This window comes from Oncorhynchus mykiss, chromosome 9, assembly GCF_013265735.2.
Source record: "Oncorhynchus mykiss isolate Arlee chromosome 9, USDA_OmykA_1.1, whole genome shotgun sequence".
In the NCBI taxonomy this organism is placed as follows: domain Eukaryota; kingdom Metazoa; phylum Chordata; class Actinopteri; order Salmoniformes; family Salmonidae; genus Oncorhynchus; species Oncorhynchus mykiss.
The window spans coordinates 44,862,005-44,879,411 of NC_048573.1; the positions used below are offsets into that span (position 1 = coordinate 44,862,005).

The 17,407-nt window shown below is 42.2% G+C and overlaps 1 protein-coding gene across 1 annotated transcript; it reads right to left on the reverse strand.

Annotated features, from left to right (window-relative positions):
* Positions 1-1,026: 1,026 nt before the first annotated feature.
* LOC110532180 (RING finger protein 223) lies at positions 1,027-8,287 on the reverse strand. The gene is made up of 2 exons (XM_021615852.2): positions 7,889-8,287; positions 1,027-2,369 (listed from the first exon to the last, which is right to left on the reverse strand). Exon 2 carries the CDS (start codon positions 2,285-2,287, stop codon positions 1,577-1,579), a length of 711 nt encoding a protein of 236 aa, XP_021471527.1. The 5' UTR covers positions 2,288-2,369; positions 7,889-8,287; the 3' UTR covers positions 1,027-1,576.
* Positions 8,288-17,407: the final 9,120 nt, after the last annotated feature.

The following is a 17,407-nucleotide window of genomic DNA, read 5'->3' on the forward strand; positions in this document are numbered from 1 at the left end:
CAAAATGCAGAATTTTTACAATTTAGCAAGTCTTTATTAATAGTAAAATAATCAATACTGGTGCTACTTAAAATATCAAAGGCACTCGTTTCGTGGAACGACCCAACACTTGTGACCTTGCATCACAAAGACTCTACAAAATAGAGTCTATACAATCACCATTTCAACCAATGGATTTTGAGAAGGAAACAAAGAGGACGCAAGGAATCAAGGAAATGCATTTGAGATTCTCCCCCAGACCTCACCTTTGGTCTCCTGTACACACCTATCCAGTAATTTCACACCAATACAGGAAATTCCACTCCTTACTGTTATGACCACTCCTTAATCTACGAGGAAGGGTTCACAATTTCATTGAAGCAGTTTACAACATCTTGTTGTTAGTAATAATCGTTGTGTATTTGGAAAATCCTTACAGGTTACTGGTGTGTGCCCAGATAAGATCCTAACAGCAAGTGGGGAATGGTAGTCCAGTAATCATTAGTTCCTACCACGGCCAACAACCCATGTCTACTGTACTTCATTTTGTTCAAAGACTATCATAAACAAAGCTACAGTGTCACGCCCTGGCCTTAGTTATCTTTGTTTTCTTTATTATTTTGGTTAGGTCAGGGTGTGACATGGGTGATTTATTGTGTTCGTCTTGTCTAGGGGATTATTAGATTAATGGGGTTGTGTTCAGTTTAGTTGTCTAGGTAAGTCTATGGTTCCCTAGAGTGGTTCTCAATCAGAGGCAGGTGTTTATCATTGTCTCTGATTGGGAGCCATATTTAGGCAACCATATTCTTTGGGTATTTTGTGGGTTATTGTTTCCTGTCTTTGTGTTTTATGCACCAGTTAGGACTGTTTCGGTTTTCACGTTTATTGTTTTGTAGTTGTGTTCATGTTTGAGTTTTCCTATTAAAACCATGGACACCTACCACACCGCATATTGGTCCTCCGATCCTTCTCGCCTCTTCTTCAGACGAAGAGGAGGAAAACCGTGACATACAGAATATTTTTCAGAACTAAAACCTTGACCATGCCTGTTTTGTTTTTCATTTATTGTAATTTTGTAAACAAAATATATATCAAAATAGTACAATCAACTATACATGTATATACACTTACAATTTCATGTTTTGGCATACCATTTTTTCAAAACAGCAATAAACTTGCACATTTTTCTTAACTGAACATTTTGAGTTGGGATTACACTGTGGCCATCAGATCTGATAATGTAGATATGAATACATTTCACCCAGATGGTCTGTGTAGTCTGAATAGTACAACACATTTCATCCACATATTATATTTCTACAGCAAAATGACGTTATAAAGAGAAAAGGAAAATCAGTTAATCAAAGTGCCAGAATTGGAATTCATGTATGAATTTCTAACTTCCTTGTCAGAATAATGACGCTGAGCATGCCAATATCAATTGCTAAAACAACTGGATAGTGCGCAGAGTTTCTCACAGTTGTGTTCTCTATCCAGTCTATATCCGGGGGGGGGGGGGGCTGTGGCTGGATACCCTTTAGTGGAGCTGAAGGAGTATGTGGCAGCGGTGGAATCTGGCATACTACATACATGTATTTTAATGAGAGGCTCCCTTTGTGGAATGGTTTATGCTGGTAAATGGGGTAGCTGTGGTGGTGATGGAGCCTTGTATTGAGCCCACAGGGCGAGGCATGCAGTACATGTTGCCTGTGGTGATGATGCACTGCAGGGGCCACAGCACGATGACCACTAGCAGCACCATCAGCACCATGAAGAGCAGCAGCCGCCTACAGCTGGTCAGACGCCTCATAAAGGCCGTGCTGTGGGGGTGTGTCTGAGCCGGGACCTCGCCTGCTTTGCTGGCCCCTATGTCGATGCAGATGCAGAAGGTCGAGGTGGAGCTAGAGGCCTCGGGGCTGGCCTCCAAGGCCCGTTTGTAGCACAGCTTCTCTCCATCTAGCCACACAGGCTCCTCGTGCTGCTGGTGGCTGGGCAGCTTACACAGTACCTCGCTGCTGGTGGCCAGGGCCGGGGGACCCTCCTTGGTCAGGAGGGTGGGATGGCGGCAGAAGGGACACAGGATCTTGCTGCTGCCTCCTCCTTCCTGCTCTCCCAGTGAAATGGCCATGAGGCGTGACAGACACTCGAGGCAGAAGGTGTGGGCACAGTCCAGCAGCTTGGGCGTCTTGAAGACATTGTCGTAGGTGTTGAAGCAGATGGAGCACTCGGGTTGGCTGCCAACAGCCCCCATTATATCCAGGTCCACTTTCTCTTCCTGGGTGTGCCACACCTGAGGGATCTGCGCCATTTTGAATGGATGTTCTGTATCCTTTTCCCGCTTCCTTTAGTCGTTGTCCCCCTTTCTCTTCTTTGTACTTGATGTGGATTATCTGAGAATGAATGGAAATGCAGATTATCTCTTAATAACGTGCTCAGATGGTGAGTAAAATCTATTTTTAAAATCATGCAGTGTGGACATAATCCCAAACTGTTCACAGGATTTTTGTGATTTTTGTGTCAAGTGCATATTATAAAATACAGTAGGTTTAAGGTTTATGACCCCATGCAGACGGAGTTGCAATACCATTATGTTATTCCCTTCAGAATACGATTACATTCTGAACTATTCTAGAGGTTACACAGTAGTCACAAATAATTCAGCATTTGGTGGAATATAAATATGTCTATAATTTAAATATGTCTATATTTTTTTTGCTTTTAATATCAGACCATGCCATCTACAATTAATTTATTGCGTACTCTCTACTTTATACAGTATGGGGCTGATTGACTTCCATTCACTAAACCCACTAAAGTCCCTGAGCAACCTCTTGCATTCCCTGGGCCACGTTCATCAGGGAAACGTTGTCATTAATGGCATTAATAGAACTGACACGATTCCTCATTCTACATGTCAGAGGCTTCTTTGTTCCACATAATATATTTCTATATTTTCTATCACTTTTGTTTAACCAGGAACGACCCTTGAATTAAGATACCTCTTTTACAAGGGGTGACCTGGAAACCTATATCAGAATGTTTTTTTTCTTCAGGGTAGCCCAATGGAGACCCGGGTCTGATTCCCAACGGTGCCCTGAGTACAACATTTTTCTCACAACAGGAAGAACAATTTACATTATAATTAAAACTAGAAGAATAAAAAATAACCACAACCTCAACACCACAATTTCAACAATTAAAACCCTACAATCTATCGAAACAACTGCAATCGTCAATGAATTAATTCAATACCAGAGTCTTAAACTGCCCTAGCGGCACCAGGGAATCCATTTTGTAGGTTATTCCAACAATGGGGGGGGGCACTAAAACTAAAGGAGGATTTTAAATTGGTTGAGACCAGAGGGACCTCAAGAGTTAACCAATCCTGCGAGCGGGTTTGGTCGCTCATTCTTTAATACGTTGGCAGCAAATTTAAGTAAGTTGAAACTTGTGTAGTAGGGCTTTGTAAAGGAAAAATGGAGTAATCAATTGATCTACGGGACTTTAATGAAGATCAGCCAAACCTCTGATACAGGATGCAGTGGTGAGTATTAAACCTGTCCCCAGGGATAAAATAAACAGCGCTGTGGTAGACGGCATCCAAAGGTTTAAGACTAGTGGCTGCTGCAATCTGGTAAATGGTGTCACCATAATCAAGAACTGGCAGGAAACTTTGACTTTGACTTTGACTGTACAATCTGCTTCCTATTATTTAGGGAGAGGTAAGGTCTATTTCCAAAAAGAAGGCCACTTTAAATCATAGCTTTTTAACTAGCTCATCCATATGTTTTTTTTTTAAAACATTGTCTTTGTCAATCCAAATTCCCAGATACTTGTAGGTGGGAACCTATCAATGGGAGAACCATCCAATGAATAAATATGTAGTCCATCTGAAACATTCTTGCGAGAACTAGAGAACAACGTGCATTTAGTCTTGCCTGCATTAAGTACAAGTTTTAAACCAACCAGGGCTCTCTGTAAGGTAAAATAGTCCGATTGCAGCTCTAACAGCCTGATCAACACTTGGAGCAATGGCCAATAACCTTGTCCTCTGCATACAGATTCATATTACAAATTTTAACAGATAGACCGAATATTATTTTCATTAATAGTAAAGAGAACAGGCCCCACGACTGACCCCTGTGGTACAGTTTTTGTAATATCCAGGAAACTAGAGTTAAAACCATCAGAGATCACACATTGAGTCCTGTCTGACAGATCATTTTCAAACCACTCGCAAGACGCCTGATCCAGGCCTATTTCAGTCCGCCTTTAAATGAGAATGTGATGGTGAACGGTGTCGAAGGCCTTGGGAAGGTCTATAAATAAGGCGGCACAAGGATTTTTATGATCCAAACAGTTTAACACATCATCTAAAACAAGCGCATCTGAGCGTTCCACAAACATTGTGCGCCGGCTGAACGAGGCCCCAGCTGTTGAAAGCCTCTTTCTAGTGACGGGGGAATGGTTATGTGGGACTCTCATCAGGCAGTACTAGGGACGGACACAGAGTGCTTTGTTACTCCCTGTTCTCACAGACATCAGCATGAGCACCCATGACAGAGACCTCCCTCTGGCCAGAACCTCTTAAGTCACCCAGCCAGCTGTCAGTCTCGGAGGGGGGGGGGGGGGGGTGTTATCATAGATACATGGGTATGGGATAAGTGTTAAAAAAACATGATTGGATTACTGTTGTATAGAAGCAGTCAGAATAGCTGTAACTATGTACGCCTGACAAATGGCAAACTGTCTGGTATTGGTTTGAGTGTGATTGACACTTGTGTTCCTTTAAGATAGGTAGGTAGGTACAGGACAGGTGAGAGCTGTGATGAGGGGGCGACGTGGGGGGTGGTTGAGTTGCAGGTGTTCCCCTCGCCGTGCCCTGCGGGGGCAGCCCTACCCCTGTCTCTCTCTGTCCGGCCCAAGCTCTGCCAGCCGGCTGACACAATGTGCCTGCTTGTTCTCCTTCTCCTCTCATCGCTCCATCTACCCTTGGCATTCCTGCAGGGCCAGCCTCTGCCCAGGCCTCCTCATTCTCGCTCTCTCTCTCACTCTCTCTCTCACCACCATGTCACAGACCGTAACAATTTAAGGCCCTCAAATAGAGGTCTCGGTGGACCACCCCAACCTCCTCCGCAAACTACTACAATGTAGCAACTGCTCTGACATTGGGAAATATGAACAACAATCACTAAGTGGACCTAGTGAGAATATCTCCAGCTTGTTTGTGGCCTATGGATTTCATTCCAACCTTCACTTTAATGGAGCTGATAAAAACGTATTTCTTGTCAATTAAACTTGTTTAAACCACTTTTAACTGAGTCCTACCACGATCCCCAATCCACTGTTTGCAATTCAGGTATAAGTTACCAACGAAGCACAGAGCTAGGATCAGCTTACCCTCCCTAACTTTTAACTGGAACAATCAGGTTTATTTAACAGTCAACAAACCACAACACTGACTATAGATCAGGTGCTTAGGGGCACATTTTAGTGTGCGGGACAAATGACAGTTAGTCATTAACCTAATTTCTGTCAGGCAAGTCGGAACACTTGTGCTCCCTACTCTCCCTGTCACTATCTATACGACACATTTTTGCCCTATCGCCAGCTTAGCCGAATGACCTGGTTTTGTCACTGCCTCCAAATCTATACATGCTGCTTGAGTTGAGATATTTTGAAATTAGTGTGTTTCAGAGTGGAATCTTAGCTTGTTTAAAGTTTTTGGTAACATTGTATAATAACTTACATGAATAACCCATCAATGTATTCACACCCCTTGACTTTTTACACATTTTGTTGTGTTACAAATTGGGATTCAAATGGATTTGTCTTTTTTTACATAAAATACTCTGTTATTTTTTAAAGATGAATGAAAAATAAAACATATCTTGATTAGATAAGTATTCAACCCTTGAGTCAATACATGTTAGAATCCCCTTTGGCAGCGATTTAGCTGTGAGTCTTTCTGGCTAATGTTAAGTCTCTAAGAGCTTTGCACACCTGGATTGTACAATATCTGCCCATTATTATTTTCTAAATTCTTTTAGAAAGCACAAATTGGTTGTTGATCATTGACAGACAGCCATTTTCAAGTCTTGCCATGGATTTTCAAGACGATTTAAGTCAAAACTGTAACTCTGCCACTCAGGAACATTCAATGTCGTCTTGGTAAGCAACTCCAGTGTATATTTGTTCTTGAATTTTAGGTTATTGTCCTGCTGAAAGGTGAATTCATCTGCTAGTGTCTGTTGGAAAGCAGACTGAATCAGGTTTTCCTCTAGGATTTTGCCTGTGCTTAGCTCTATTCCAATTATTTTTATCCTAAAAAAAACTCCCTAGTCCTTGCCGGTGACGAGCATATCCATAAGATGAGATAGCCACAAAAGTGGTACTCAGTGTTGTGTTGGATTTGCCACAAGCATAATGCTTTGTATTCAGGGCAAAAAGTTACATTTCTTAGCCAGTTTTTTTTTTGTTGTTGTAATACTTTAGTGCCTTACTGCAAACAGGATGCATCTTGTGGAATAATTTTAGTCTGTACAGACGTCCTTCTTTTCACTCTGTCATTTAGGTTAGCATTGTGGAGCAACTACAATGTTGTTCCGTCCTCAGTTTTCTCCTATCACAGCCATTAAACTATGTAACTGTTTTAAAATTGGCCTCATGGTGAAATCCTTGAGCGGTTTCCTTCCTCTCCGGCAACTGAGTTAAGAAGGACGCTGTATCTTTGTTACTGGGTGTACTGATACACAATCCAACGTGTAATTAGTAACTTCACCATGCTCAAAGGGATATTCAATGTCTGTTTTAATGTTTACCCATGTACCAATAGGTGCCCTTCTTTGCGAGGCATTGGAAAATCTCCCTGGTCTTTTTGGTTGAATCTGTGCTTGAAAATCACTATTCAACTGAGGGACCTTACAATTATCTGTATGTGTGGGGTACAGAGATGAGATAATCATTCAAAAATAATGTTAAACACTATTATTGCACACAGAGTGAGTCGATGCAACTTATTGTGTGTCTTGTTAAACAAATTTGTACTTCTGAACTTATTTATTAGTCTTGCCATAACAAAGGGTTTGAATACTTATTGACTCAAGACATTTCGTCTTTTAATGTTTAATTAATTTCTAAAAACAAAACTCCACGTTGGCATTTTGGGATATTGTGTGTAGATCAGTGGCACCAATTCTCAAGTTAGTACATTTTAAATTCAGGCTGTAACACAACAAAATGTGGAAAAAGTCAAGGGGTGTGAATACTTTCTGAAGGCATTGTATATTAATGTTTACAAATAATTAAATACTTATTTATTAACAGTATATAAATAGTTTATCAGTGCTTATATATGATAGCTATTTTAAAGTGTTACCAGGTCTCCCTTTTTTAAATGGTAAGGTAAGAACATTATGTTACGATGATACGATGAAACAAAGCTAGTAGAGTTATGTTGACTTTTTAGGGCAGCAGACGGTGTTTCCAACTGACTAGCGTGGCCGTTGTGTTCTTCAGCCGGGTTTATTGTGAGGTCATCTGTTGAAGCCTTAAGAGTAGACAGTTAAACTGCCTCTCTTCCATTGCTGCTCTACCTGTTCTCCAATTGTAAAGTACACGTAACTTGATCCTCAGAAACATGAGGTGTGCAACAGCATACTGCTCTGCTTAATACTTGCACCGTCTAATATGAAGTTAATTGACCCACGTGAAAAAAAAACACATCCTACAACTCTTATCATGTCTTTATCCTGTTTTATCCTGTTTTTATCCTGTATTTACCAGTTGTGACAATCAATGTTTATTTCATGGTACCACTTCCCAGTATTGCTGTTAAAATATCATCCATAACATTGTTTGTACTATACTCAACAACAGTTATACAATTCCTGAAAAAGTTTGTTCTTACCGGTTTAATGATGATTTTGCCAGATTATCCCCTCTCTTTCTCTTTGTAGTGTATTACAGTGTATTTGGTCCAGCCTTCTGTAGACTAAAACACATCTTCATGCCAAGCTGGATGACTGGGGGGGTGGTGGGGGGGTACCACGGAGAAGGTGTAAGCTATGGGGATCACTATACAGTGCTCCCTGGTCGTTGGGTGCTACGCTAGATAGGCTAAACGAGTGGAAGTCAAGCTGCTGCAGGTGTGCTCACAAAGCCTTCAAAGTAACATAAGGGTTAGCGTTAGTATTAGCCTGGAGGTCCTTCTCTCACTGTGTCCGTTGGTCGACTCACTTTCCCTGCTCTGCCGACTCCCTTTTCAACTCAATGTAATGACATTGATATGCAGGGAACAATAAGGTGGACTTGAGGGAGTGTCAGAGGAGGAGGGGGAGGCAGGTAGGGGGAGGGGTTAGGGATAGGCTGGGGAGCCTCCATCAGGAGTGAAACTAACATTATTGGCGCGCTACCTTGCCTTCCCTTTTGTCTCTCTCTCTCTCTCTCTCTCTCTCTCTCTCTCTCTCTCTCTCTCTCTCTCTCTCTCTCTCTCTCTCTCTCTCTCTCTCTCTCTCTCTCTCTCTCTCTCTCTCTCTCTCTCTCTCTCTCTCTCTCTCTCTCTCTCTCTCTCTCTCTCTCTCTCTCTCTCTCTCTCTCTCTCTCTCTCTCTCTCTCTCTCTCTCTCTCTCATCAATTCAAGGGGCTTTATTGGCATGGGAAACACACTGCCGTTGAAAAGTTTGGGGTCACTTAGAAATCTCATTTTTTTGTCCATTAAAATCACATCAAATTGATCAGAAATACAGTGTAGACATTGTTAATGTTGTAAATGACTATTGTAGCTGGAAATGGCTGGTTGTTTTATGTAATGTACACCTACAGTTGAATTCGGAAGTTAACATACACCTTAGACAAATACACTTAAACTCAACTTAATTCCTGACATTTAATCCTAGTATGAATTCCCTGTCTTAGGTCAGTTAGGATTATGACTATTTTAAGAATGTGAAATGTCAGAATAATACTAGAGAGAATGATTTATTTCAGCTTTTATTTATTTCATCACATTCCCAGTAGGTCAGAAGTTTACAGACACTCAATTAGTATTTGGTAGCATTGCCTTTAAATTTTTAAACTTGGTTCAAACGTTTCGGGTAGCCTTCCACAAGCTTCCCACAATAAGTTGAGTGAATTTTGGCCCATTCCTCCTGACAGAGCGGGTGTAACTGAGTCAGGTTTGTGTGCCTCCTTGCTCGCACACACTTTTTCAGTTCTGCCCACAAATTTTCTATAGGATTGAGGTCAGGGCTTTGCAACAGCCACTCCAATACCTTGACTTTGTTGTCCTTAGACCATTTTGCCACAACTTGCTTGGAGTGATTGTCAATTTTGAAGACCCATTTGCGACCAAGCTTTATATTCCAGGCTGGTCTTGAGATGTTGCTTCAATATATCCACATAATTTTCCTTTCTCATAACGCCATTTATTTTGTGAAGTGCACCAGTCCCTCCTGCCGCAAAGCACCCCCACAACATGATGTTGCCACCCCTGTGCTTCACGGTTGGGATGGTGTTCTTTGGCTTGCAAGTCTCCCCTTTTTCCTCCAAACATAACGATGGTCATTACGGCCAAATAGTTATATTTTTGTTTCAGCAGACTAGAGGAGATTTCCCCAAAAAGTAAGATCTTTGTCCCCATGTGCAGTTGCAAACCGCAGTCTGGCTTTTTTATGGCGGTTTTGGAGCACTGGCTTCGACCTTGCTGAGCAGCCTTTCAGGTTATGTCGATATTGGACTCGTTTTACTGTGGATATAGATAGATACTTTTGTGCCTGTTTCCTCCAGCATTTTCACAAGGTCCTTTGCTGTTCTGGGATTGATTTGCACTTTTCTCGCCAAAGTACATTCATCTCTAGGAGACAGAATGCGTCTCCTTCCTGAGCGGTATGACGGCTGCGTGGTCCCATGGTGTTTATACTTGCGTACCATTGTTTGTACAGATGAACGTGGTGCCTTCAGGTGTTTGTAAATTGCTCCCAAGGATGAACCAGACTTGTGGAGGTTTACAATTTTTTTTCTGAGGTCTTAGCTGATTTCTTTTGATTTTCCCATGATGTCAAGCAAAGAGGCACTGAGTTTGAAGGCAGGCCTTGAAATGCATCCACAGGTACACCTCCAATTGACTCAAATGATGTCAATTAGCCTATCCGAAGATTCTAAAGCCATGACATCATTTTCTGGAATTATCCAAGCTGTTTAAAGGCACAGTCAACTTAGTGTATGTAAACTTCTGACCCACTGGAATTGTGATACAGTGAATTATAAGTGAAATAATCTGTCTGTAAACAATTGTTGGAAAACTTACTTGTGTCATGAACAAACTAGATGTCTTAACCGAATTGACAGAACTATAGTTTGTTAATGACATGCCCTGACCATATAAAGCCTTTTCATTCTCTATTTTGGTTAGGTCGGGGTGTGACTAGGGTTGGTAATCTAGGTTGTTTTATTTCTATGTTGGCCTGGTATGGTTCCCAATCAGAGGCAGCTGTTTAGCGTGGTCTCTGATTGGGGATCAAATTTAGGCAGCCATTTCCACATTGTTTTTCTTTGGATCTTGTTTATGTGTAGTTGCCTGTGAGCACTCCATAGCATCATGTGTAATTTGCTCTTTATTGTTTTTTTTGCGTTTCACTAATAAAAATATGTGGAACCCATATCCCGCTGCGCCTTGGTCCAAATGTTATTACGACGATCCTGACAGTTAACAAGAAATTTGTGGAGTGGTTGAAAAACTAGTTTTAATGACTCCAACCTAAGTGTATGTAAACTTCCGACTTCAACTGTATGTAGATAGAGGCCCATTATCAGCAACCATCACTCCTGTGTTCCAATGGCACATTGCATTAGCTAATCCAAGTTTATCATTTTAAAAGGCTAATTGATCATTAGAAAACCCTTTTACAATTATGTTAGCACAGATGAAAACTGTTGTCCTGATTAAAGAAGCAATAAAACTGTTCTTCGTTAGACTAGTTGAGTATCTGGAGCATCAGTATTTGTGGGTTCGATTACTGGCTCAAAATGACCAGAAACAAAGACCTTTCTTCTGAAACTCGTCAGTCTATTCTTGTTCTGAGAAATGAAGGCTATTCCATGCGAGAAATTGCCAAGAAACTGAAGATCTCATACAACGCTGTGTACTACTCCCTTCAAAGAACAGCGTAAACTGGCTCTAACCAGAATAGAAAGAAGAGTGGGAGGCCCCGGTGCACAACTGAGCAAGAGGACAAGTACATTAGAGTGTCTAGTTTGAGAAAAAGACGCCTCACAAGTCCTCAGCTGGCAGCTTCATTAAATAGTACCCGCAAAACACCAGTCTCAACGTCAACAGTGAAGAAGCGACTCTGGGATGTTGGCCTTCTAGGCAGAGTCGCAAAGAAAAATACATATCTCAGACTGGCCAATGAAAATGAACACAGAAGAACACAGACACTGGACAGAGGAACTCTGCCTAGAAGGCCAGCATCCTGGAGTCTCCTCTTCACTGTTGACGTTGAGACTGGTGTTTTGCAGGTACTCTTTAATGCAGCTACCAGTTGAGGACTTGTAAGGCATCTGTCAAATATACAGGTCAAATATACTGTTTAGATTTTCTACTGCCAAGTTTGCACCTTCACTATTACTGTGGAACATTTTGTCCAGGAAGTTGTCTAAAAGGGATTGAATTTGATGTTGCCTAATTGTTTTTTGGTAGAATTCCACACTACATTCCTTCCATCTATAGCATTTCTTAATATTACTCAGTTCCTTTGGCTTTGATGCCTCATGAGTGAGTATTGCTCTGTTCAAGTAGACTGTGATTTTGCTGTAATCTGATAGGGGTGTCAGTGGGCTGACTGTGAACGCTCTGAGAGACTCAGGGTTGAGGTCAGTGATAAAGTAGTCTACAGTACTACTGCCAAGAGATGAGCTATGGGTGTACCTACCATAGGAGTCCCCTCAAAGCCTACCACTGACTATGTACATACCCAGCGTGCAACAGAACTGCAGGAGTTTTGGCCCGTTTTTGTCGTTTATGTTGTCATAGTTGTGCCGAGGGGGGCATATGGGGGAGGGAATGCTGTCACCTCCAAGCAGGTGTTTGTCCCCCTGTGTGCTGAGGGGGTCAGGTTCTTGTCCGGTTCTGGCATTTAGGTCGCCACAGACTAGTACATGTCCCTGGGCCTGGAAATGATTTGATTTCCCCCTCCAGGATGGAGAAGCTGTTTTCACTGAAGTATGGGGATTCTAGTGGGGGGATATAGGTAGCACACAGGAGGACATTTTTCTCTGTTAAGATAATTTCCTTTACAATTTCTAGCCACGTCAAATGTTCCTGTTTTGATTAATTTAATAGAGATAGTTAGGTCTGCTCTACATCAAATTAGCATACCCCTTGAGTCCCGTCCCTGTTTCACACCTGGTAGTTTGATGGGGGTGTGGATGTGGCTGGTGTTTTGGTCTGGATGTAGGTCCTCTCGCGGTGGGTCCTCTATGTGTAGGTCCGGGGGAGTCCTACAGGTCTGGGAGAGTGTCTCGCTGGTCTGGGCGTCTATTGATCTGTTGCTCCTGTGTGAAATGTTGGGGCTTCGGTTGAGGGCAATGTCCTTTTTGGTCCAGGCGAAGGTGGGCACTGCCTCCTTGTATAGCTGGACCTGGTCATAAAGTCCAGGGTGGAGTGGTGGGCCAGATAAACATTTGGTTTTGAGGCACAGTCATGGGAAATACTTGCATTTTACCTGCTGTATGGTAGCAGGGTGGAAGTATTTTCGTGGTAGCAAGGTGAAAGTATAAGAAGCTTTTCAACCACTCCCTTGAGTGTTGTGGCCACCCTTTCCTGCTGTGCTCTCAGGTCGTTTGTGCCTGTGTGTATTATTATGTAGCTGGGTGAACCTAGTTGGTCCTCAGACAGAAGGTCTAGGGCGCGCTGAGTGTTTGGACACCAGAGTTTAGACAATGTGTTTGGGAAAAAGGTTTTCCGTTTGAGTCCAATCCAATCTGTGTCTTGTGTATGTCCTCAGTGGGTGTGGGGGGGGTTGTCAGGAGGGCTATCTGGGTGGCTAACAGGGGGGGTGCTCAGAGGGGGTGGGATCCTCTGGGCTTGGGGTTCTTCCTTTGTCTGTCCCGCTGTGTTGTCGACGTGGTCAGGGTCTGGAGTGGACTGTTCTGCTGTGGTGTCGAGACTTTTGTCAGGAGCTCAGGTGGGCTGTTCTGCTGGCTTCTCTGCGGGGTGGCCACCTCTCTAATGGATGGTTCTCTGTCACACGCCATCCCCTTCACCCTCTCCTCCAGCAGTCTGATCCTCTCCTCTAGTGCTTCATTTTGTACTATTTTGCTGTCATATTATTCTTTACATACAGAGGGTATTGTATTTTAATTACCTCTGAACAGTGGGAGGGTGCTTCTAAGGCCTCTCCATTCGGTTGACTAAGCATTACTCACTTAGTTCCAGGTTGGATGGTGTTTGTTTGACAGAGCATTTGCTGTATAGCTTGGAAATAAGAATCATTGGGTGTAGGAAGCATTCCAGGTAACTCTGTCCAAAATCAGGTTGTAGGTTTGGAGTAAAGGTTGTTGTTTAGGGTAGCATCCTGTATATGTCCCTGCCCCAAAAAATCCAAGTTTGTCTAACTCTATCAATTTTTTAAAAACATGCTGAAAAATGTGGGAGCTCATCTGCTCATGACCTCTCTCTCGCTCTCTCTCTCTCTCTCTCTCTCTCTCTCTCACTCTCTCACTCTCACTCTCTCACTCTCTCACTCTCTCTCTCACCAACACACACATGCACAAACACACTGAGACTCTCAAATCAAATAAGATGTTGCTTCTGCTCGGAGACCCTGCGATGGACAAACGTCCTGTCCAGGGTGTGTGTGAGAGGGGGATAGGTTGTTACCACCCAGCCTAGCTTACTGTTCTTAGGGCCTCCCCATATACTGTGATCACACTTCAGGCCTATAGTATGAGCCATCTCTCAGGAAAGTCCAAATCAAGGGTTCTATAATGGTATGTTCTGTCAGATTCACAGTTTACCACACCATATGAATGGGTATGTACTGTCACTACAATTCCCTCATTGACTGCATTAGCAAGCTGATTGCAATACCCAGTCATTTGTGTATCTACATTGGGTCCCCTATTTGACACTGGCTCCAATTTGGAACAGTCACACAAAACACTAGATGACAAGTCGTTGTTCAAAGGCGTCATTTTATTTTTATTTGGTCCATTGGCTACAAACTTACATCACCACCTCATAGTAGCCCTTTCCTGCAGTCAATGGCCAAAAGCGTCCTCTTTGGCCTCATGGGCGGAACGTTATTCATATTTTTCATATTTTCATAATTCATTTTTTAAAGTGTTTTAAACCATGAACATCCAGTATTTCTGTCAAACAGTTTTGTTATTTTAGTCTTCTGTGATGTATATAAAGTGTAATATTGTGATGCAAATTCAAAATGTAATACATTTCAACTCTATATCTGACATGTTACAGGTGTCTACTTTTTGAAGCCCATAACCATGTGTGTGAGTTGTATACTTTTGTTTCAAAGTCGATGTATTTAAGACTACCAAGAATCACTGTGGGTTAGGGTTTTACCCCACTGCAGTAAAAGGTTTAAATGTTGCATTATGCATCATATTGCTTTATGTCAAACAGACAATCTAGACATCCATCCTAAATCAACGTTGTTTTATCACCAGGTGGTGCATGGGAAACGGTGTATCAGACATCCGCTTGCTTCAGGGAAAAATATCTGTTTGATTACGCATGGCAGTTTACGGTGACATGGGTCTGGTCCATTAGCAATACCTTGTCCCAGTGATAACAGCTATATCATAGCCCACATGTCATTTAGTAACTGGAATACAAATACTGCTGTATCACTGTAATTTATTGGTTGCTGAGGTGTGGGGGCTTGGAGGCGGGTGGAAGGGAGGGGTCAAGTACAGTAAGAGAGGTAAACTTCCTTTAATAAACGTCCTTATCCTACCTGGAATTTGTGTGTTTGCCCATAAATATGTTGCGAGGCAGGAAAATGTGTGACTGAAAGGAAGATAAGCGTCAACGCACACAGCCACCAATAAGAAAGAAGGCTGTTTTATCCATTGGTTGCTAGAGGTAGCTGGTGCCCCCATGTGAGTGGACAGTTATGGTTGATGGTTACTGAAACTCATCCTGAAACTCATCCAACCGTTTAAATACTTTAAAGCAATAGCCGTGTGTGGTCAACTATAATTTCAGCATAGTTCTGATTGGGACAGTGTTAGCGCACTTCTTTAAGACAAGCGTGGGGACTCATGATAAATGATAAATCAATCAATGTCCAATTTTTTTTCTCACATAATCTAGGTTTTGATATTTGGTTACAATTAGGCAGAGAAAATGTTAGCCAAATTGAGATGAGTGCTCATGGTGATAATCTTTAGTCTAGTTTGCTAATCTAACAGTGTTCTCAGAACATTTAGCTAGCATGTTAGCTAGCTATGTAGCCTATGCTAGCCTAGCATAACAGGTGGGTTATTTTTCTCTTCACTCGCGTAGTAGTCTAAGCTATAACCAGACCTTGACTTGTCTGATGATCAATCAATGTGATTTTGTTTCACTGAATCTCCGTCTGTATATTTGGTTATTTGATCTCAGCCTGGGCAAATAAGTGGAGGGGGCAGCTCATCTATTTGTTTGCTAATATCTGATCAGACACATTTAGCATGCTATGTAGCATAAATCAAGTACATTATTTTGCTATCAAGCATAGGCAACTCGAAAAGCCTGTAGAGCTTATGAAACATGAACACTAGACTCACCATTTTGAAAATATGTATATTATTTTCTGTGCATGTCATGAAAGAACAATCCCATTTTAACACCTTACGCCAGCTCCCTACTGGGTGTAGGGTCTACGCCCAGGTGTAGGTCATTGAAGGGCCAGGCGGGTGCAACCAGCCCCTGGAGAGGGCAATAAAACAATATTATGTTTACTGTCTACATGGCCGTTTACTCTGGGCCTGTTGGAGAATTTTCTTAAAGCAAGATAGGAAGGAAGCGATTTGGTTTCAGTTATCACAAGTCACAAGTGTCTTGTAAAATATTGTCGTGTTAGTTTTTTAAAGCCAATTTTGGTGGGATACACTGGGGCATTCAACTTAGTTTGAGTGCTTCAAGATCTGTATATTTAAAATATGAAATATGCCTTGCTACAAATACAAGAAGCGTCACGGTAAGTCAATCAGTCATGACTATTTCTGTGTATTTTATAGTTATCCAGGAATGCATGGGTCATTAATACTCAGTCAATGCAGCATGTGATTAAATTAGCCAGCGCTGTCAACCGAGGGATTTGATGGTCAATGTATTACTAAACTCTGAACTGCTCAACTCAAAAAGCACCCAGGCTACCATTTATACTGAACAGCATTTCTCTGAATTGATAGAGTCCAACAGATCAGAGGTGGAAAGAAAATCATACTCTTTAAGGGCATTTCTTCTCCACCCTCCATTAACCAGCAGCTACCTGTCTTTGGTCTTTGCCCCACCTCCCCCCCCCCTCCCCTCAGTCCACGGTTCAGCACACACCATGAATAGATTAAACCATTCCAGTAACAACTAAACTATAAAACCCTGGCACTGAATCATGGGCCACTGACAAGGGAAACCACAGATACAATGCATCTCAATTCAAAGACGTTGTTTATTTTTTTACAGCGCTTCCTGGGCCTGTGAATGGAGCTAACAGATTATTTTAGTACAGTGAAGGCCAACGCAGTGGTCCTATTCTTCTATTCCATGTATCTCTGATGCAATGAACGAGACTCTCCGAGATGTAAGTGCCAATCCGAAGTTCCACTTGCTTATGTTGCATTTTCCCTCCAATGTAATGGACTGACGTCAATGGGAAGTTAGAATTCAACCCTTATTGAATAGCATATTAAACATACTAATTAACTATTATTTAAAATATTCTGAATTTTCTCATGTAAGCCTATATTTTTGCACTCAAACATTTGGTAACACTTAACTTGACACAGTGTTATAACACGGTCATAATCATGTCATAATATGTCATAACCCGCTGACATAACGTGTCATAACCTGTCATAATATGGTCTTAACACTGTCATGACCCATATATTTACACCTGTTGTAACATATGACGAGACAGCTTACAGGAGAAGGTGAGGGCCCTGGCAGAGTGGTGCCAGGAAAATAACCTCTCCTTCAACGTCAACGAAACAAAGGAGCTGATCGTGGAATTCAGGGGACAGCAGAGAGAGCACCCCCCATCCACATCGACGGAGCATCTGTGGAGGTGTAAAGCTTCAAGTTCCTCGGCGTACACATCACTGACAACCTGAAATGGTCCACCCACACAGACAGCGTAGTGAAGAAGGCGCAACAGATCCTCTTCAACATCAGGAGGCTGAAGATATTTGGCTTGGCCCC

What these genes read in the sequence shown, in the direction of transcription:
- LOC110532180 (XM_021615852.2), bottom strand. Translation starts at nt 2,287, where the DNA reads ATGGCGCAGATCCCTCAGGTGTGGCACACCCAGGAAGAGAAAGTGGAC.